This window comes from Camarhynchus parvulus, chromosome 3 (genome assembly GCF_901933205.1).
Source record: "Camarhynchus parvulus chromosome 3, STF_HiC, whole genome shotgun sequence".
NCBI lineage: Eukaryota > Metazoa > Chordata > Aves > Passeriformes > Thraupidae > Camarhynchus > Camarhynchus parvulus.
The window spans coordinates 61,877,694-61,900,273 of NC_044573.1; the positions used below are offsets into that span (position 1 = coordinate 61,877,694).

Genomic DNA, 22,580 nt, shown 5'->3' on the forward strand with positions numbered 1-22,580 from the left:
GTTAATTGCACTTGAATTTCATATTGTGGCCAACGTCAAATCCTCCAAAGCACCTTGTGTTTCCTTGTGTAACCCACGATTTGTGCATATTAGGATCCCTATTTATGCAGTTGGCCCTTTGTAGTTCTGTAACTGTTCTGAGCTAAAAAAGTAAGTGCTTTCAATTAACAGATGGGGTTCATATTTTACAGCGCAAAAGACCAGCCTAAATTCCTATTTAATTATTTGCTCTGCCTCTTAATTTAGCTGTGTACATATCTGCACAGAGCCCACTACATTTACTGCTTCAGAAATTACAAGTTTTGCTGGTGTTAAATATACACTTAATATACAACATTCTAAATGTGAGCTGTTCAAATTGGGAGGAAATAAATTTATTCAAGAAATGGGATTACATCCTTAAGTCAGAAATGGCTCTTTCCATAATACCCACTTACCATTGCTCTTATTTACAGAAATTTCTCTCAGTGGTAGCTGTGAGGGGCACCAGTGGAGCTAGATGCAGCTGAGATGTGAATGGAAGCTCAGTGACTGTTTTTCTCAGATTTGAGCAAGAGCGCTTATCTTGCATTAGGCAGCAAAATAGGGGGTCCAGTCCTTTAATACTTCCATGTAATCATCCCCCAGAAACTTCATAACAAATACAGACATCTCAAAGTTGCCTGGATGCTGAATAATACAACTTGAGAGTTTGATGGAAGATTATTTCAGTGGGATTAATTGGTAGAATGATTTAGCAATGGAAGATTCTGCAGCCATGGATGTCATCATCATTGTTTGGGTTATTGGCAGTAGACATTCCTGCCACTTCCTGTATATCTTCTATACAAAGCTTCACTTCTCAAAGTTCAGTGCCTCAGCTTGTGGTTTTCAAGATGTATATGGTCCCAAACCTTGCTATGCAAATTAAAGCAGATTTCATGTGGTTTTTTCTGGGCCCCAGAGGCATGTAAAACGCTACAAGTTCAAAGGCAGAAATGGTCTCGGATTAAAGAGAATCTTGTTGTAAGGACCTTGGGCTTACAAATTATTCTCATGCATCACCTAGCACCAGAAATTTAAGAAACCAAAAAATCTAACTCACCAGAACTGAGACACTCAGTAAAAAATGGACATTACCGAAGTCCGAGCAGCACTTCAACATCTAATTACTATGAATAAAGCCTCATGGAAGGAAGAAGAAGGAACCTCTTCTCTGTCAGTAAATAACACACACTTAGTATGTTTAATGGTTTGATTAATTCAGGCAGAGTATGCAAATAACTAAACCACATTTTAGAAATTAGAGGAGATTGACATTATATGTGGAAATAATCCACTGAAGAGTCATAGGAGGCATAGGAAAGTGGAGCTGTGGAACAGTTTTTGTGAAATCTGAAGGTGAAGAGACTTCCATTTCGACCAGAGAGTCACAATCCCTAGCACAAGTCTCTGGAGAAATGTGTCATGGAGAGAGAGAGATAGGCAATAACAAGAATATTAAAGTATACAAGAATATGAAGCTCCAAACAAGTTAGTGTAGGATGAGCACTACTCTGATGCTCTACACATGCCTAAGAAACCTCACAACACAGAGGAATTTGTAGCTTGAAGTGTAGTGTAGTTTCAGGAGGACGAATTAAGCACATAAAACTCAGAGAAACATTCTGTAGAATGTATGTGAGAATTTTCTGAAGACAATAGCGAGAGAAACACATTGAACAAATCTGTTTAAAAGAAGAAAGAGGCACACATCTATATTATGCTTGATGTTAAAGGCAATTGCCAGAAAATCAGCAGAAGTATCATTTGAGGAGACCCTGAATATTGATAAATACATTGCCTCCACAATAGGCAAAATAACTTTATTCATGAAATCAAAATAGAAAGACTGTGGAATTAAGGTACTCTATAAACCCAGCTATTTTTCTATTTTTCAAAATTCAAACACACAGATATTTTTTAGTTTAGGTAAAATGTTCTTCAATTTTTAATTTTTCCCCTGTGTGTCTATATTTCTTCCATGCAGAAGAAAAGTCTGTTGTGGTACCTAGAGAAGTGAAAAGTAAGTTGCTTTTTGTATTGTTTTGGTGTCGTATTTTTCCTTTATCTTCATGTTAGTTTTGTGCAAGGGACAGGAGTATATTTGTTTCTTGGATTTGAAAATATTCCTATTCCTTAAATATTTTCAATTAAAGAAAATACTCTTGCCTAAAGTCTTATGGTTCTATCTTTTGTAAGATAATAAATCTTGGTTTCTTATCCACATTTGTAACAGTAAAAGATCACAAAAAGAAAACTATAGTTTCACTAACTATATTTGGGTATCAATACCTGAAGCATGCAGCACAAACTGAAGGTAAAAAATTTGTCTTTTCATGGATGATCAATTAAAAAAGCACTTAGATTAGCTATTCTTGTACTCTTGTATTCTTTCCAATCAAAAAGGGGATTCATTTCCCAAAGGAAAAATAAGAATTAAAACTCTCTCATATCCTTTACCAAACTCTCAATTTTCTAATTCAAAACATTAATGAAATAAGTAATTAAATTGTTTAAGCTTTGTTTTAAAAAAGGAAAAAAATATTCTCCTTATTTCTACAATTGCCCTAATAAATGCCAAAATAGAGGCAGATGCTTCTGAAATAATGTCATGTTGTTTTGTAGATGGTGCTCTAACAACACTCTCCATGAATAAGAGAAGTCCTGTAATGACAGTTTCAAAGATTCAATTAGTAAAAAGTGTAATAAAGGTATATTGTATATGCAGGCTTTTCCTGGCATTCTACACTTGTTCCCAAGTACCATGTGCAAGTTTTGTTATCGTTCAGTCAGGTCTTACAAAAGAAGCAGAGCAAGTGCGTGGCTATTGAGTCACCACAATAAACTCTTAGTTACATGAGGTTAACGGGCATAGTTTCTTGAACTAATGTTTAAGTAATAATGTGGTGTGCATATTTGTACCAGTTTTATCCTTAGCACCACATTCACTCTGGGTATTAACCTGTACTTCTGAGCTGCTGGCAATAGGTGACCAGCTTATCAAATCTTGAACATATTGCAGCTAGTGGATGCCCCATCCCAAATATATTTATACATACATGCATACATACCTAGTTGTTTGTGTGTTCCTGTGTAAAAGTAGCCAGCTGAACTTCAATTTCTATTTTTAGAGAGAAAAGAGGAGAAGAAAAAAAGTGATGAAAAGAAGATTATGACTGAAACTACGGTGAAAGGTATGGTTTGAAATCATTTCTTACTGGCTTCATTCAGCTTTTACTCACACTTCTGGCTCATTTCCCATTGTTTTCTATTAGGTTAATCCTATGCTTCTAGCTGCATTGTCCTTCTCTTAGTTGCTCAGTCACTATTTGCATGTTTCTACTTCTTCTGTATCTAACGTCTTGTGTGTCCAATATGTTCAGCATCCGGTATTACCTAAACTCATTTTCTGACAAATTAAATGTCTTGTTTGGTGGCCATCAGTGGTCTTTTTAAACAATTTAATGGAGTCCATATATAACAGGACATAGTTATACTGCAATACAGAAAACTCAGGGAAGATATCATTCAATTGATTGCACATCAGTTTCAGAAGGTGGGGTAGATCTGTTTATTTTATACAATCACAATTGAGACTTACAGTGACCAAACTGCAAAGCCATTATATCCATCTAAATAATGTTCCAATCATACATTCTCAGAAAGAATCTAAAATCCACTAAGGTGTTGCTTCATGCAAAATATTTAAGTCATTCATTATTTTTTAGTAATCTCATTGCTACTGGAACTTAAGCTAGAAGCTGCCACATTCATGCACTGATGATTTTTGCCTAACTTTTGATGAATTATTAAGGGTCCAAATCATCCATAGCTGATGCATACTGATTAATTTTCATTCTCAGCTGATTGCTCTGTGGCTAGTTGGGTGCAAGTGCTATAAGGGAATAATCTGAACTCCCAAATAAGTCATATTTTTTTCAGTATGTGCCCACCAGGACTTGGTTGACTGCATATTTGAGTGTATGATTCAGAGTTCTAGCACATCAAATTACTCTCTTTAATTAAATCTTAGAAAAAACAGGAAAAAAGGAGAAAGCTCATGAGAAGACAGCTGTCCCTGAAATTAAAAAAGCAGGTAAGAAATTGAACTCTGACTTTCTCTGCAATGATATCTGACTATTTAGTGTAATCACTTTCAAGTTTTAAGGATTTGAGATAAGGGTGTATGTAGCTCATTATCATTCAAGAATCCAAGTGGAGAGATAGATAGATAAATAGATAGATTGATAGATCGATAGATTGATAGATAGATAGATAGATAGACAGATAGATAGATATCACAGTATATATATATATATAATGTTGATATTATATTATAGTATTATAGATATCTGTATATATATATACATGTAATTTCCTGTTCTATGATCTTGAGACTTTTACAAATATAATTTGTAAATATAAACACATTTACAAATAAATTACAAACACTGCTTTCACTCATGCACTAAATTTATCAAGAGCATAACTAATTTCAAAAGCTACATGGCAAAGACTGAATGGAGAGTATATATTTTTCCATGAATTATTTTAAAAATACAGATTTTTAAAGTTATAAATGGAAATATTACCATATAAAAATAGATGGTTATTTTCTGAAGTTTTACTCATGCCCAGAAAAGAATTTTTTAAAAGTTTAAGTTAGTGAATATCCCAAACCTAATTGATTGTTTCACGCATAGAAATATAAATATTTCAATAAGATTAGAAATTAGCAATTTGGGTCTTGTCTACACTAAAAATGCTATGCTTTTCTTCCGCATTATTTCAGTAAATCTGCAAGTATAGTTAATGTGGAAATGCAAAAGTGTCTCAGTAAATGACACAGCCTGCAAAACTGTCTCATTAAAATCAAGGAGAAACAAAATGTTCAGTGGTTGGTCACCATCTGAATAACTAGAAACACTGAGTCCAACTGATGCTTTATCTGTCACTTTCTATATAATATTCTATAAGCCCTCAAGTACTCAAATTAACCTTTCTGTAGATTAGTGCAATGCCTAAAGCCACGGAGAAAGGTTCAAAATAGGATGTAAATATTCAGGGCTATATTTACTATGTCCTCAAGGCAAACCTTGCATTCTGTTTTTGAATTATTTAAATCTGTTGAATGTTATCAAAAGTTGAAAGTATCTGTATCCCATTGTTTACTAATATTGTGATTTACATATGCAAATTTCAATAAGCAACTGGTTTCTTTTCCACTGAATCATATGTGAACTGAATAAGTTTTCTTATTCAAGCGTTTATGGATGGAAATAAAAATAGTAATTTATGTTTGGGAAAACATAAAAATGCACAGATTACCTGGGACAACTATCTTGGTAGCACCATATTTAAATATGTCTTTTATAATAGGGGGTTGTACACACTGGGGAAGGGATAGGGATGAAAGAGAATACTCTTTTACTAGTTAAGTTGCACATTTTAATGTATAAACACAGGTTTAAAAAGAACATAAGCTAACAATTCAAATATCTTTCATAACTTTATTCTGGTCCTAAGCTTGTATTTCACTTGAGAATACAGAATTGTAAAAGATTACATTTTATGGCAGAGCCGCAGCATAAAGTTATTAATATGTTCGTCTTCACAAGCAGTTGCTAAATCCAGTGAGTCATTCTTTGTAGCCTAATGCTAGAAAGACACAAATTAGACAAACCAAGATATCTGCACATTTCTGTCCCTTTTATTAGCTCTGTAAGTTGCTGCATTTTTGGAGTTTACTAGCCTTTGTGTAAGAGGATGGTAATTCATAATGTATTCTAGCTGCATCTGTTGCTGTTATTCCTCTTTCAGCTTGTTCTTCGAATGCATGTGCTCTTTCTACCTTTGGCAGCACCCATTGTTATCCCTAATATGTTTTAAGCCTGAAATCATTGCCATATTTGATCAACAGAATAGTAGTGCATAGCCCAGATTTGAAATGAGGCACCTCGATGTCTTTACATAATTTGGACACAGAAAATCAACGTCAGACCATTTGTATCAGCAGAATACATAAGCATCCAAAAGCAAATAACACCTTCCAGTTTTCTTACCTTTTCTCTTTAAAAGGCTAGGCAGAGGCCATTGCATTGAAAATAAACTCCTCACCCTGGTTTTCAATCTCTTGCATTGCCTCTGAATGTCTCTGGTTTGGGTCGCATTTTGCTCCCCCTGACCTTTGCAATCCATGAAGCCGAGGTGTTTTCGGGGCAAGCAGCCTTGTCACTGCCACCCACACTCATCCCCACACCAGTGGGCTCCTTCTGCTCCAAGGTCCTCCTTGCACCCAAGTCCCACTGCTGCTCCACACCCTTGCACACTTTCTCCCAGAAGACTCATGTCTGGCTGGAGGCCCATTAACCAGGCATTCCCTATGGAGGAATGGTGGCATGTACAGGCTGTCAGGCTCAAGAGAGAGAGAAGAAGAGGTGCTCTGAAAGCACTAAGTGATAAAAACATCTCTAAAATAATGTTCTGGGAGAAGCACTTTTCTATATTCTTCTCCATCTCTCTTGGTCTAACAAGGAATGCTTGTAATTGCAAATACTGAATATATTTTCAGATTAATATTTTAGATTGGTCCTTTGGTCCAAGAGACAATTTTATCTCTACTGCTACCAGAATGGAGGTTTTTTTATTGCACTTCATTAACTGCATCCCTGTGATATATTTATTTGCATGTCAGCTCACTCTTTCTCCAATTCTCTTGCCCTCTATTTCTCTCTCTCTCTCTCCCCCCCCAGCCTCTGCTGCTGCAGAGGATCAAGAGTCATCTAATATGAAATGTCCTCAGTCTTTAGTACAGAGCAAACTGGATGATTCTTAATTAGCTTTTAAAAATGCTTTATAGATAAAACCACATTAATCTTCTGACCTTCAGCTCATACAAAAGCATTGTGTTAATTGTCCTGAAAAATAGATAATTCCATTGTTACAAACTCAGAGGTCTAACTTAAACAAACATAATCATCAGAAACAAGGGTCTGGCACAGTCAGACTTCAAAACCTTTTACAACAATCTATCCAGTGCTACTCTGGATAGAGAAGGAGCTGCATCTCCAAATCCACTTTAAGGGGCTTGCTACACCTCAGCAGATATAAACCTTTGCCAGGCTCTCCCAAAGTTTGTTCTGGTGCTTGGGACATATCAGACCAGGGGGCTCCAGTCTGCAATCTGACTGAGAAAAGGGACCCTCTGTGTTAAAACTTTAGTGTCCAACCCTACATGAAAATGAATATACAGAGTCTGGTGCTTTCAGGCACTAATACTTGCAGATTTTTTCCTGATGGTCCCTTTTCCAGAGTCTGGAGCTTCTCTTCTCCTTCTTGAATGAACTTTCCTAGAAATTATATTCACACCAGCCTTTGTCTTTGTTGCAAACTCCTTTCCCACTTTATTTTGGTTCTCAAAAAAAAATCACATAGGTAAAATGAGTTTATGGAGCAATAACGGTGGCCTGGATCATCACATCATTTCCTACCTACAATTCTGCTTCAACTGTCATTAATGATCTGGCTGTTATTCTTGAAGTTTTTTGGTAACAGATCTGATAACTGCTTTAGGAAGTCAGCGTCTTTTTCTCCACTTTCCATATGGGGAAGTTCAGGTACAGAATGCAATTCAGGCCAGTTGTCCACATATTTATCTTCTGTTTACACATATCTTCTGAAAGCTAAACCAATGCTAGCTGAATTAAAGATCCCAAATTTTTGTACACTTTCACTATTTCCCTTGTGATAACCCAGAGACATCACACAATGCAACTAATGTCTAGGAAGAAAATATTTTGCTAAAATCATAAAGATTTATCAGCAGGACTGGTGTCCAAGAACCCCTTGGTTCTGGCCTCAGTGACAAATATTTTAAGGCCACCACACTTAAGTACCTCCCTGAACAGTTCTGGTGTGCAGATCTGCTTGTCCCAGACCAGGGAGCATGATCTGACTTCCATTTTGCTGTGTTGGTGTACGCATCCTCCCAACAGAGCATAGAAGCCCCTACAAAGGAGCATTGGAGCCACTCCACAAATAAAGGAACTAGCTTGCAGTGGTTGCACACATTTTTTTGGGGTGCATCTCCCACACAATCACAGAATTATTTAGGTTGGGAAAGACCTTTAAGATTATTGAGTCCGACTACTAATATAGCACTGCCAGGTCACACTAAACTGTATCCCTACACATTTGAAAATCTGAAAATCTTTTAAATACCTTCAGAGCTGGTGACTGAACCATTCCCCTGGGCAGCCAGCTCCAGGGCTTAACCACCATTTCAGTGAAGAAATTTTTCACAATATCCAATCGAAATCCCCCTAAACAGCTTGAGTCCGTTCCCTCCTGTCCTATTGCTTGATAATTGGGAGAAGAGACCAACATCCATCTCACTGAAACCTCCTTTCAGGTAGTTGTAGAGAGCAATAAGGTCCTACCTTAAGCTTCCTGTTCTCCAAGTTAAACAACCCCAGCCACTCCTCATAAGGTTTGTGGTCCAGACCCTTCACCAGCTCTGTCTCTCCTCTCTGGATACACTCCAGTACCTCAATGACTTTCTTGAAGTGAGGGGCCCAAAACTGCTCAGAAGTTTCAAGGTATGGCCTCAGCAATGCTAAGTGCAGAGGGATAATCTCTTCCCTAGTCTTGCCAGCCACACTATTGCTGATGAAGGTCAGGATACCATCAGCCTTCTCGGCCAGCTGGACACACTCCTGGCTTACTTTCAGCTGGCTGTCAACCATCATCCCCATGTATTTTAGTGCCAGTCAGTTTTCCAGCCATTCTTCCAACAGCCTGTAGCACTGCATGGAGTTGTTGCGACCCAGGTGCAGGACCTGTCACCTGGCCTTGTTGAACTTCATACAATTGGCCTCATTGAACCTCATACAATTGGCCTCGGCCCATCAATTCAGTCTGCCCAAATCCCTCTCCAGAACTTTCCTGCCCTCCAGCAGATCAACACTCCTGCCCAACTTGTTATTGTCCAAAAAGTTGACTGAGGAGCACCTGTCCTTTCATCCAGATCATTGATAAAGATATTAATGTGGTAAAGATATATCTATGACGCATGATACTGTTTCACACCAGGCAGTGTTAGCAGAGCAGGGGAGTGGTGATATGTCTCTTTAGATACCACAGTAAATCTTTGCCTCCTGAATAGGAAGAGCTCTGGGAGCTTAAAATTACAGACACCAAGCTACATTTTAACTATGGCACTGTGATAACCAAGTGAAGTCTCTCCGCAGTCGTGAAAGAAGCAAACAAAAAGTTTATCTTGGACATAAAAATTTAAAACAATATCTTATGACTGCCACAAAACTGGGATAACCAGGTTATTCTCACTACTCTGTTGCCCAGTGAGATCAAGACAGCAAGAAAGTCTGTCTTTAAGTTTGTCTTCTTGGAGGAAGAATGTTAGTAGTAGGGAGAGCGGTGTGGAGGTGACCAGACAAGAAGCTAACATAACTGACCATGTGCCAGCAAATTTTTACATGGGTTGATCACAGATGCATTTTCTTTAAAAGACAGTCCTTGTAATTTGAAAATAAATCCACAATAGTTTAATGGGAAATGGAGGGCAAATACCATTTTATACACCAATAGTATCTTCTTTGTTATTGCCCTCTATACAGGCAGGGAGAGAAATTCCTTCAATCATTTTTAAATTCCTGCTCTAAACAGTAATTTAAAAAATGCATTTAATTTTGCGGCTACCTTGTCTCAGCTTCTACCTTTTCAGTCTTGATATTAAGCCTTCCATTACAATAAAAGAACCACTACTGACACCTGGTGGCAAATTATCTTTTTCTTTCAATCCATATGCCTGAGGGGTTTTTTTGTTGTTTGCTTTAAAATGTGGCTATTTAAAAAGAGTTTGCTGAAGTAATGATGAACCTACTACTTACCTCCCCATTCCGCTTATCCTACTGCTTTCATGGCTAGAAATATGTTAGAATGTCATCTAAATGTAACACTATTCTCAGAATAATAATTTTGGAATGTAAATACTTTCAGTACAGCCAGAGAAGTATAAATTAATTTTAATATGCCTTATGACAAAAGCTATAACTAAGGAAAAAAACATGCTTGGCTAACCCACTAATCTAGAGAATTAGATGCATACCACACATCCTGAAAAGCTTTGGGCTGATCTAACTGCAATAGATTGAATGTTTCATCAGGGATACAAATATTGATCCTAGGTTTTTCCTGATGAGCAAGTGGGCTGTAGGAAGACATTTGTAGGAAGACATCTCTGTTGCCTCTCAAGAGCAGGGTTTGAAACTCCTCACTCTACCCTGCCCACTGCCAGGAGTGTATTTCCAACAGAGTGTCTGACGACGTTAAGCAGCCCAGCTTGGACACTGTGATGTGGCTCATGTTCCCTTGTGTGAGAGATGACACATGACAGATGCCAGCAGATGGGAGGATGATGTGTGTTTCAGAGGCGGCCACTATGTAAGGTCTGCAACAGCCAGTGAGATGTAGAGGCTGTCACAACTTAGATTGCTTACAAGGAAAAAATGGAATTGTGAAATTAGAACAAGAGAACCTATGGTATTTTGAAAGTGGTTGGTCACATATAGAAAATGAAACATGTTTATTCACAAATTTTCTTTCTTATTAAACAAATTCTGAGGAAAAGGTAAAAAACTGAGTCACTTAGGAACTGGACTGCACATGTAAGTGCTATGATGCATTTTGGATTGATCAAATGTGTTTTCAGAATGGCTGCTACAACAAGTAAAAGGTAGGAGTTTTGAGTGTTAGAACCATGTCTGACTCTTTTTTTAACCTTTTTATTTTTAATTATGAGACGACACTGTATTGAGTTGACCCTGGCCAGCTGCTAAACACCCAAACAGCCTCTCATTCAGTCCCCTCTTATCAACATGAAGGGGAGGAGAACAGAAAGATCAAAAATGAGAAAACTCATGGGTTTTCAAATTATGTGATCACTCACCACCTTGTCAAGCAGACCAGTGCCCAACCAGTTGAAGCAAAGGACACCCTTTCCCTGTTCTTCCTCTATTCTCAATTGTTATTGCTGAGCATGGTATTATATGGTAGGGAGTACACGTCTGTATTTGGTGTATTCCCTACCATATATTCCCTGTAATTTGGTTCAGATGTTCCAGCTGCGTCCTCTCCCAGTCTTTTCCTAGTAGTAGGCACAGACAGAGTGGGGAAAAGAAAAAGCTCTGATGCTGTGCAAGCACTGCTTGACAATAACCTAAACTCAAGTTTGCCAACAAGGTCTAACAATGAGTAACAAATCCAAACCACAGCATCATACAGGCTGCTATGAAGGAAATTACCTTCTCCCTCCTAGTTGAATCCAAACCAGTTGAACCCAAATACAGTTTCCATTTATTTGGAGCTAAATTTAGAAAGATTAGGAGAAGAGACAAATGTAAAAATTAAGCAAGAGAAATGATAAGCAATGAGTTGCTTTGTGATTCCTCATGCAGATGAATGTATGAGAGCAATAATTAAAAAAAACAATGTGTGTTTTGAGTGTTATGAGTTTAGAGCTGTTTTAGGAATGAACCACATTAAAGCACACACACACACAAATCAAAGGGGAAACTTAATGACCTTAGAACTGTGTGATCCTCCTCTAAGTTGTTTCTTCCCAATATTCTTTTGACAGTTTTCTCTGCTAGACTGCTCATCCATCTATACATTTCTGCAGAGGTTTGGCTTCATGTGGGTTCATACAGCCTTTAGCAAAGCCCCTGGCTCTGATTTCATCTTAATCACGATTTCAATTGGTAATATCATTATAAGAATCAATGCCCATACACAAAAGCCTATAAAAACCACCTTGTTTTCCCAGATGGATAACTGCAGCTTCAGGTTTCATCTCCTCTTCTACAGGCCAATCCATTCCTGACTAATAACTTGCTATGACCCTATTCTGCATGTTGGGCCCATTCTTATTTTTCACTTCCTACTGCTGTTCTCCGGCATCCTATTCATAATTCACTTCCAGTTTCCTGACATTTTTTCATTAGCAGGTGCTTCTCCTTTCACAAACTATGCATGCAGCCACCAGCACTGGCAGCATTTACTAACCCACAGAAATGCTGGATTAGGATTCCTGCACAGTTACCAGCAAGAGACGTAATTTATTCTTTTTTCTCTTACACAAACAGGGTTTAGGGGCATCTCTTAACTTTGATAACAATTTCCTGTTCATGGGGCTTTGTACAACAAAATCACAGAAAGAGGAGATGGAAATGACCTACTAGGTCATCTAATCCTTCCTTCTGGCAATGCAGGATAATTCCTTACAGAATATCTTCAAGGGCTTTAACCAGTTTAGTTTTAAATGTCTGAAGTAACTAGGCCTCCATCAATTCCCACAGAAGATTATTCTATAACCTCATAGATCTCACAGTTAAGAAGTATTTCATTCCAGTCTGCCTAAATTTTCCCTTGCTTAATTTTATCCCGTTACTCAGACTTATGTTCTCTTGTGACACCCAAATATAGTCTTTCTAACCTCAGGGCCCAGTTCCCTACTGTCTCATGTTATATTGGCACTCACATTTACATCTGGAAGGTAGCTTATAACTGACAAGGTGAATGGAAATCGAGGTTGATACTTTTTCATACAGACACGAAATTATAAACCTTGTAACAGGGGACACTGACCATGGCCACACATCACCTATCTATAAAGCACTGAAGAGACTGGAAGTTGCATGTAAAATTGGAGGAAGAACAAAAAGAAGTCACTTGAGTTATTTACAAAGTAAGGATTTTTTTTTTCCACATAGACGAATAAATTATTCAATTCATCTCTTCAGAAAGAGGTGACTTGGTTATTGTGGATACTAAATACCTTTGCAGAAAAAAAAAAAAAAAAAAGGATTCTGCCTACAATAGCTCCCTTTAATATAGTAGGGACAGTTAAACAAGAATGAATGACTGAGAGCTGAAGCTAACTGAATCTCGACTGAAAATGAGGTACAGGTTCTTAACACTAAGAGTGATAAACTACCGCAGCACAGGGTGGATATTGCTTTCCCTGGTGTCTGCAGAAGATGATTGTTTACCTAATGAAAAATACACACCAGCTGAAAAGGTGCCTAGCTGAAATATAGGAGTTTCTGACAACAAAATGTCAGACCAGAGAGCCTGATGGTGTGTTCTAGCCCTGAGCATTACAGAAGTAAACCCTCAGAGATATGCATAATAAGCTAAAAGAGAATGTAGAGAAGAGTCAATGCAGGAATTCAGCTGGAGACAACTGCCTTGCAGGCTCTTTCCTAACTGGCATTTCCAGAAATCCTCAAGACACATATGACTATTTAAAAATGAAATTGTATCTCCCCAAACAGATAATAACTTGACAATAAAAACAGGGTCACAGTGAGGGAGAAGAGAAAAAAATCTGGAAGAATAGAGATGCAAACACAGCAGAGAGACAATTACTGTGGTCTTCATATGACTTGTTAAGACAAAAGGCAGTTCAAACATGTCCTTCAAAGCACTTGGTGAACTTTGAATTCTATGCTCCATCATCATCAATGACTGACAACATGATTTTCAAGCATGCCTAAAGATGCAGCATGTATACCCTGGTGGATATAGAAACACATCACGGGAGGCCAGACACACAACTCCCATTGATTTTCTGTGAGAACTGAGCTCCTAAATACCTCTTCTGCTTTTATAACAAGGACTGAGTCTGCAAAGTCACCATGGTGTTTCTGTGCCCTATTACCTATTGAAAGAGTTTTTCAACTGGGAATGGTAACATTAATCTATACCAGAAGAAAAAAACCAAACACTTGTACCATTCCAGGACATGGTTGGCTTTCAGCGTTCAAAATACAGAAATTAGATGAAAGAAAGAGCTAGAAAAAAGTTTTTCCTACCTTCTCCTTGTTTCTCCTTCACCTCACAATAAGAACTGACTCAGTCTTAAGATTGACTCTCCATTGCAATTGATGAGGTGACTCTCAGGTAGAAGACTCAACTCCAGTGTACTTTAGTAGGAATCAGCTTTAGTGGAAATTGATCCTTTCCCATGCTTGCCCACTGTCATGTGAAAAAGGAAGATTTTCTTAAACCCTTAACGTTTGATTAGTCTGACCATGTCCCAAGAAAACTGAGACTCTTGTGCCCAACGAGCCTGTCAGTGTCTGTGGGAGGATGACTTCTAAGAGAATAGAGATAGTGCTGAAGGCAATCTCGCCCTTGAGGAGTTGCAGCTGTACTAATTACCAAAGAGCAGGAACAGCCTTGCCCTTAATAGATCACATCTCTGTCGAATAAGGATGAGTGTTATAAAAGAGTGGGTTAGCTGGGTGAGAGGAGAGTTGGGGTTGGTTGGCTGTGCTGTGAGGTGCAAGGGACAGGAGGGAGTCACCTGGTGGTGAGGAAGAAGGAGAAGAGTCAGCATTGGGAGGAGCTGCTTGTGAGAACTCGCAGAGAGAAAGTATGGGATCTTTACAGTAGAATGATAAACTGATGGTGATAGTCAGTTCCTATCCACTGTTGACTGGTGCCAAGCACCGATCAGGATCAGTGTCCCATTATGGGGACTCTCCACTGAGCATTTCACCAGATCAGAGGGTGCTTGGACTGATTTGTTCAGGGTCACGTGCCAAACAGAGAGACCCCGTCCTGGCTCTCCACATCCTTACCTCTGCCAGTGACTGCTAGCACCCATTAAGGACTCCCATTAACAGTTCATAGAATAGCATTCCATTAATAAAATTGTGACAGTTTTAGGTTGAAGGATTGCCAGTGATAATGTCTGACTGCAAAAATATATTCAAAGCAATGTACTGAGGAGATCATTGGGCGTGCATTGAATACAGCTCCTACCCAATATGTTTCCCTGTGGGGGAGAAGAGAGGTTCAGGCCATTGACTGAGCTCAGAAGTTATGATGGAGTCTTCCCTAATTTCTGGTGATTCTTAATTTACTTTTGTATTTATGTACATTCAGGCAGAGCTTGAGTGAGTTTGGTCATGCATCTGCCTTTACTCAGTGAGGGGTGGTGATAACTTGGTATCTCAGTATAATATCTGAGATAATATCTTGGGACTGGGACATGCATCAGTCCAAGGGAAGTGATTTTTACCAGAGTTGCTGACTTAACAGCAGGTCTTCCTCCTTAATGTCTCTTGGTTTTCAGCTCTTATGTGGCTTATCCACTAGAAAGTACCACTGAATTCCCTCCTCTGTAAGGGTCTTGACAGAATCTGGCTGCAGTCTCCACTCCAATCCACCCTCTTTTTAGTCCCCCTCAGATTGTACTGTGTGAGAGGGGTTGGGTATGTTGACCACATTCCATCCAGGGAATAACAACAGTATTTCCCCCTGTAATTTCCATATTGGAAATATTTTTATTTACTTGCCATCCCTCCCCCTGCCCCCCCCCCAATATGTTGTACAAAGAGATCTCCAGCACAGAAAGAGGTGAGTATTCACTGTCTGCTGCAGCTGCCCTGTCCATGAAATGTTAGTAGCAGATGAATAAATGCAGTGCACTTTTCAGCAGCTCTTTTGCCAAGTACCGGGAGCTGAAAGCTTCCAAGTCAACACAGAGTATTGTTCCATCCAGATCTGATGCTTTGTGTTTCTTCTTTTCTATCTTGGAATACACAAAGTAAGGAGTGATGTGAGAGGCAAATGGTGAATGACGTTGGTAAGATCTGGTTGACAAAGAATTAGAAATGTCAACCCTTTAATAAATTTAGATAAAAGGGAGGGGGCTTGGGTTTGCGCTATCACTCACTTTTTGATGAGTTGGCGAGAGAACTTTCCTTGAGCAAAACAGAGGATTAACTTAGAGTCTGACAGGCGACATCTTCTGACACTGTACTGTCAATCCCATAAAGAACTTTTTGGGGAGATATGATACTAGAAATAATCAAGCATGAATGTGATAAATAATCGAAAGCCCACACAGGCAACCAAATAAGCAGTTTGCCTTTAGACTTTCAGGTATGCAGAAAGAACTACCTGTGCTGTGCAAGCAGCTGGGTGGCATAGCTTTAATTAAAGAACCTAAATTTTTTATTCAACTCTCTTTATGCTGGTCTGGGGATTAATGTAATATTTATTTTTCCAGTCACATCCAGAAATAACAGGATTAGAATATGCCCATGCCTCAAACAATACAAAGTTAATCTCTTTAATGAAGGAAAACTGTTCTATGCCCTCAAAATAAGATGTGTATCTGAGTCAGCAGGCCTGATATTTGGGATAATTATTTTATGTTGTATGTCCATGCACAGATACATCTACCAGGTTGAAATGACATGACTATGCAGCATTATTTTCTGCTGTTGCTAAATAGACAAGTTCATGGCTTGACTCACAGTTAGTCAGTCAGGAAGAATCTTCAGAGTCTGAGATGAGGATGATTTTCTTTCTTTTCTTTTGCTTTACACTTAAAAAGAAAAAATATCTTTCCCTTGACCTTGAAATAAAGCTTTAAAAGCTTTTACTAAGTTTTGATGAGCACGTATTAGATAAAGACATTCATGTCACTGAATTGAAAGTATACTTCAGTCTCTTGTGTGCCTTTCCCCTATAAATGTTCATAGATCAGAGGTATTTCTGACTTAAGATATAAGCCTTTACCCTTCACTTTTAGTTATGATCCTTTCAGTAAATGTTCCCAATGGCCATGCTTGTTCTCCTGACCTGTTTTCCAAGAAGCAGAGCCAATTTCGTGGTTTGCTATGTTACTCTGAGAGACTAAGTCAGATAAAGGATTATTGAATGATTAGGAAAATAGAATAGGCAAATGTTCTTTAACGGAAGAGTCATACATAACTGTGGTTAGAAAAGCATTGATTTTTAGCTTGATTGCAGTATGTTCTGCATGGAGTTGCTTTCTCATAGATTCTGCCTCACTTATGAGAGTGTAATTAGAGTATTGTGTCGCCTATAAAGATGAATGGATGAACATTTCTTTATTTAAGCTTTTCCTTCTCAAAGGGTGAGAATGTTGACAGCATCTGTGTTCAGACATAAGGAAATATCTTCTTCCTAGTGATAATGCCTATAGATGCAATCTGTACATCTATCCAACAGATAGAAAGAAATGGAAATATGTTGAAGAGTACAGAAAGATCACAAGGATGCATAGCATACAGGCACTTAATAAACTTATTGTAACCCAGAATTCTCTTCTGAGTCATTCAAACAGTATTGGTGCTGAGCTTTATTAAGAAAAGTTTAGAGTGCATCCCCCAGCTGTTTCAGGGCTCAAAAAAAATGCTAAAGAAAATTCTCATCTCTTATAATATTTATGCTAATTCAAATGAAAGGTTATTCCAGGGAAATATCTGATTCCCAAGTTTTAGGAAGTAATGTTATTACTCACATTTGCTACATAAAAGACTGCTACCTTTTCTCGAAAGGACTGTAGTTTCTGGAATTAGCTGCACTTGCAGCTTCCTATGTGTGGATGACTGCAATCTCATATCATGCTTCTGAGTTTTGCTTTTTTAAACCATGCCTGATGAAGATCTTTTTAGGCTATAAAAGACCTTTAAGCTTATTGAGTCCAACCTTAAACCCATCACTGCGAAGTCCACCACTAAACCGTGTCTCCAAGTGAACACACATACACTTGAAATATCCCTAGGGATGGTGACTCAACCATTTCCCTGGGCAGCCTCTTCCAACGCTTGAGCATCCTTTTTGCAAAGAAATTTTCCTTAGTATCCAATCTAAACATCTTCTGGCGCAACTTGAAGTCATTTCCTCTTGTCCTACTGCTAATTACCTGGGAGAAATGGCCAATCCCCATCTTGCTACAACTTCCTTTCAGGTAATTGTGAGACAGAACAATAAGGCACCCCCAGAACCTCCTTTTCTCAAGGTTAAACAACCCCAACTCCCTCAGCGGCTCCTCACAGGGCTTGTGGTTCAGACCCTTCACCTGGTCCATTGCCCGTCCTTGGACACATCCCAGTCCCCCAGTGATTTTTAAGAAGTGAGGGGCCCAAAACTGAAGAGAGGATTCAAGGCGCAGCCTCACCTGTATCAAGTACAGGGAGATGATCCCTGCCCTAGTCTGTCTGACCACAGGATTTCTGATACAAACTAGGATACTGTTCATGCATGAGAATGTATTTAACACGAACAAGTTTCTACCTGCTCTGCAGTACGAGAGACTGAAATCATTCCAGGAATTACAAAGTAGAAAGGAGAAATCACCAATTAGTGGAACCACGAACCGCTATTACACTTGAAATTGGCCATTCCCAAAGTGCAGGCTTTTTCTTACTGCAACTGAATCACTTGTCTGCTCAGATCCCTCCTCTACTTGCTTTATTTTTTGCTCTATTGAGCTAACCCTTTTAATGATCTTGGGAAATCTGTTTGAGATAACATTTAGTATTTCATCTATGTGCATTGCCAAAACACTTCCTGAAAGGCTCTGGGGCTTTAGGTTACTATCTGCTTCTGATGCTCTGGTGCCCAGGGCTTGCAGGCACTCATTGACTGTGCAGAGTATAGAGCTGCCTGGCAAATGGTGGTGTGAGGAGACAGCAGAGACAAACAGCATCTCCAAGGGCTGGTGATCAGAAGGGACTTGGAGACATGAAAGAAATTTAGAAACTATCAAAAAGCCTGCTACTCTGAGTGGAGAGGAAATACAGACAATGCTGAGGTGAGAAGATACCCTTCTCAGAGAATGGATGGAAAGTTTTGTGTGTTTTTCCTGCTTCAGTGGAAAATGATCTCTCCACCTTTAAGAGTACTATCACCAATTTTCCATTGTAATCGACAACAGAGGAATTTTAGTTAGCTAACTCCTTTTTCTACATTATTCAAGCAGCTTTACATACCATATTGGTTATCAGTTCACTTTAAAATTTCTATCTTATAGTCCAGTCTCATGTTGCTTGAGGAAATTTGATTTTAACACCAAGAAGCTCTGCATCTTCCCGTTTTACTCAGCTATAATAACATTATCTGCAGTTTCCCTTTTTTTTTTTTGCATGCAGAAATTTCTGCAGGCAAAAGATAGAAATGCAAAACCTGTAGTCTGGGATTCAAGGCTTACTGATCTCTGCCAATGAATTTCCTGTCATTCCCATTATTCTCAAAGCAAGATGGTTAAACTCTGGTCAGAGAGTTTATTGTTGTCATGTAACGGGTCAGGAACAGCTCTGAAGCAGTGGTGGCCCTGTACCTTGCTTTCCCTTGTGAGCAACTTCAGCCTCATTGATGAAATGAGATACCTTTCTCATGCCTACCAAGAAATGTAATTTTGGAAAGGCAAGAGTTTTTGCCAGAAGTTGTCCCAGAGCATATGGCAATACCATGCTCAGTGATGAAGACAGGAACAAAATTAAGTGTTGGTCGAAACAGAGAACTTTGCATGTGGGAGGAATGTTGATATTTCTAAATAGCTCTTTTATTCTGTCAAATTGTAGGTGTTCAGTGATATTAAAAATTTAATTGCATGAGCAATTTTGATACAGCTTTCATAGATTTTTAAGTCTAGTAAGGAAAGAAATATTATTTCTTTATTTCTATGTTGTAGGGAATTTTTTAAATCTTTATCAAAAATGGACACATTACACCAGAAAGGTGTAATTACTCTGATATAACACCCCTGTATGTGGGCATCTGCTGTTTCAGAAGTGCCTGAAATCAAAATTTAAAAATACTCTAAAAAGCTTTTAGATGTGGTAAGGTAAAAATTACTTCAATAATGCCATGCAATTAATGAAAAATTATGAAAAATAATATAAGTTAAAAAGCAACTTAATACAAAATTCTTAAAGGCACTTCAGGATTGAACACTTCCCAGAATTGTTGGAATATTAGTTGAAATCAATACTATATTGTGGAAAATAGTTTTAAGAACTCCAAGTAAATGAAAAAAAATGCTAAACCACAGTATGTTTTAATAGAAGGTTTGACAATTCTTGTTTAATTACTATATGCTCAACAGCAGTTCATTTTGAAAAATGCTCAGCTATCTGGGTTATGTTCCTCTTTTACTTCTGTAAATCACATTAGCAGCAAATTGTGCCACTTAATAATTTTTTTTTAGATTCTGGTACATCTGCTAGCTTGGGAGTAGACAGTAGTGAGACTGGTCTCTAGGCGACTTTAATTATGTTTTCTATTCACATGATGGAAGTTCTCAGCCATCAGACGCCACCTGCTATCATTTTTATTTCCAGTCATGTGAACCCTTGCTCAGGGCAGCACAGGGAACCTTAGCTATCATACTTGTAAGATGCAATGTCATGAAAACTCTGCTATTGCATTGTACTTGCAAAGCCAGAACCAAGCTGCCAAGCATGCACTCGATTGACTGTGCTTTGGCTGGTAATAAGAGCCAGGATTTTTTGGTTTTATTTCTGAGAAACCAAGAGAGTTTTGACTTCAAAGCACTGGAAAATATTATTTTTATTTTCAACACAATTCTTTCTGATTCTTGAAACTTTGGTTTATTTTTCTGCCATCTTCTCTATTTAAAAAATTCTCTGACTTTTAATCATGAGATGAATTGAATACCTATGTCAAAATAAACAATAGAACCAAGAAATGAGGCAAGATTTGTGTGAGCCTCACTAGGAACATTCTGCTTGGAGAACTATAGTCATGTTGTGTAAAGCATTTTCATCACACAACCTATTTTCTGTGGGTATGTGCAGACCATTAGCCAGTCAGTGGGGTTTGAGTAAGTCCATTCTAGTATGTGATCATCAGGTACAAAACAGAAGTTGAAAGTGTCAGCTGAGGTTTCAGGTGAGAATTACTCCTTCAGTAACTGCTTAACATTTTAATTTTTTCTTTAGTTTTTGATCCAGTTAATCATATCTTCCAGAAGCATCTGGTAATTCCCCGGGGTCTTGGTGCTTAGTCCCGATCAGGAGCAAAAGAATCTATGGGGTTACAGCATGTTTGATTAGGATATTAGCTACCATTCAACTTGGATACTGTGGTTGCCCACTGATGTTGAAATTAGCTTCTGTTTGCAAATTGATATTACCAACATGTTCTTTTGTAAGCTTCCAAATAGAAGGGTTGTTTTAGATACAACATATACGAGAATTTTTCTAATTAGGAGGGTTTTAGCTACTGTTTTAGCATGGTACATAATTATCTGAGCTATCAATATACTGTCTCTGAAATACTCATTTATCTGAATAATACTTTAAGGTTTTCTTAATACCCGTAGGTATGTTTGAATTAAAGATTTCTAGGGAAAAAGACACAGAGAAGTCCTTCATCAGAACACAATTTGAGATCCATTAATTTCCCAGAACTTCCTTTTAGTTATCAAAATTATAGGTTGCGTGGAGCAGATCTCCTGTTCTGAAATGTACAATGTACACTGTATTATAAATTCATTCTTAAAAAGTTGTAAAAGTTTTGTGTACCCCAGATCTGGAATTCACTTCATTGTAGTGTTTGAAATACTCCATTTTGGAAGTTCTTTTAAACTCAAACAACCAAACTCTGTACCAGAGCACTGGGGCATCCTTGTCTAATAGCTTATTACAAACCTCCTAGGGACTCACTGCCGTGAAAGGCACTATATAAGCTTAGAGGGATTTTTTTCCTTGCCCCATGTGTAGTTTAGATGTCATTTTCAGTTAATGTGTACTGGTAGTTTACTTCAAACGAGTGCTGATCGAGGCCTGAGGAAAAGATCGAGCTATGAGCTAAAAAGAAGCAAAAAAAATAAAATACAGCTTTGCTGTTCTACTGAGATACATCTGTGCTGGCTGCCAAATGCTTGTTCCTAGTTTGAATTCAAAACTGATCGTTTTAGCCTGTAGAGATAAGAACAAAGATCATATTTATTTAAATATTTGGTGGTTTTTAATAAAATTATATTTTAAGTATTGCTGTACTTTAGTCTTTCACAAGAGTCAATAAAAGAAAAACCTGTTCATTCACCTGAGGAGAGCTTGTACAAGCATGTTTACTTTTTAAGAATGTAGACCAGAATACAATCATCTTCAAACACCTCCAGAGAACAACTGTAAAAAGAAAAGGGTGCTTCACAGTGTTCCACAGATGATCAATTATTTCATCAGCTTAGCCTTTTAAAGTCCGTTGCAGATTTTTTCAAGAAACGGAAATGCATAGGGTGGTCAGAGGTACCCAAATCTTCGAATGACACAGTATTTGTGTAGTTTACAAGAGCGCTTTAAGAAGACCTAAATATCAAATGCGTCTTCACATGTCTTCAAAATTTTATGGAGAAATTGGGTTTTTTTGGAAATTCCTCTTCTTAACTAATATGAAAAAAATACCCACCAAGAAGCAAGAGAACATATTGCTGTTGTTTTTAAGAAAAATGCATAATGAATATTAAAACCTGATTTTATACAAGCTATGTCCCCAACCACACACCCATGGCTTAAAAGTTAAACCCTAGAGCTGTGCAAAGTAAAATGAATGGGACAAATTTCTCACTATCTCAAATTGCACCAGTATAACTCATTGACCAATTCATTTCTGGTATTATTTTCCATTGAGTTGATAAGCTATGTGTTAATTGGGCCTTATAGCAGGTATTTAGGGACTTCAGAAGTCCT

The 22,580-nt window shown here is 38.0% G+C and overlaps 1 protein-coding gene across 1 annotated transcript in view; it reads left to right on the forward strand.

Moving 5' to 3' along the window:
• Window positions 1-6,856, forward strand: part of TRDN (triadin) — a 108,836-nt gene extending 101,980 nt beyond the window's left edge. Inside the window, exons 13-15 of the mRNA XM_030944752.1 lie at window positions 3,153-3,215; window positions 4,055-4,117; window positions 6,774-6,856. Coding sequence (XP_030800612.1) covers window positions 3,153-3,215; window positions 4,055-4,117; window positions 6,774-6,856 — 209 coding nt within the window. The remainder of the gene's footprint in view (window positions 1-3,152; window positions 3,216-4,054; window positions 4,118-6,773) is intronic.
• Window positions 6,857-22,580: the final 15,724 nt, after the last annotated feature.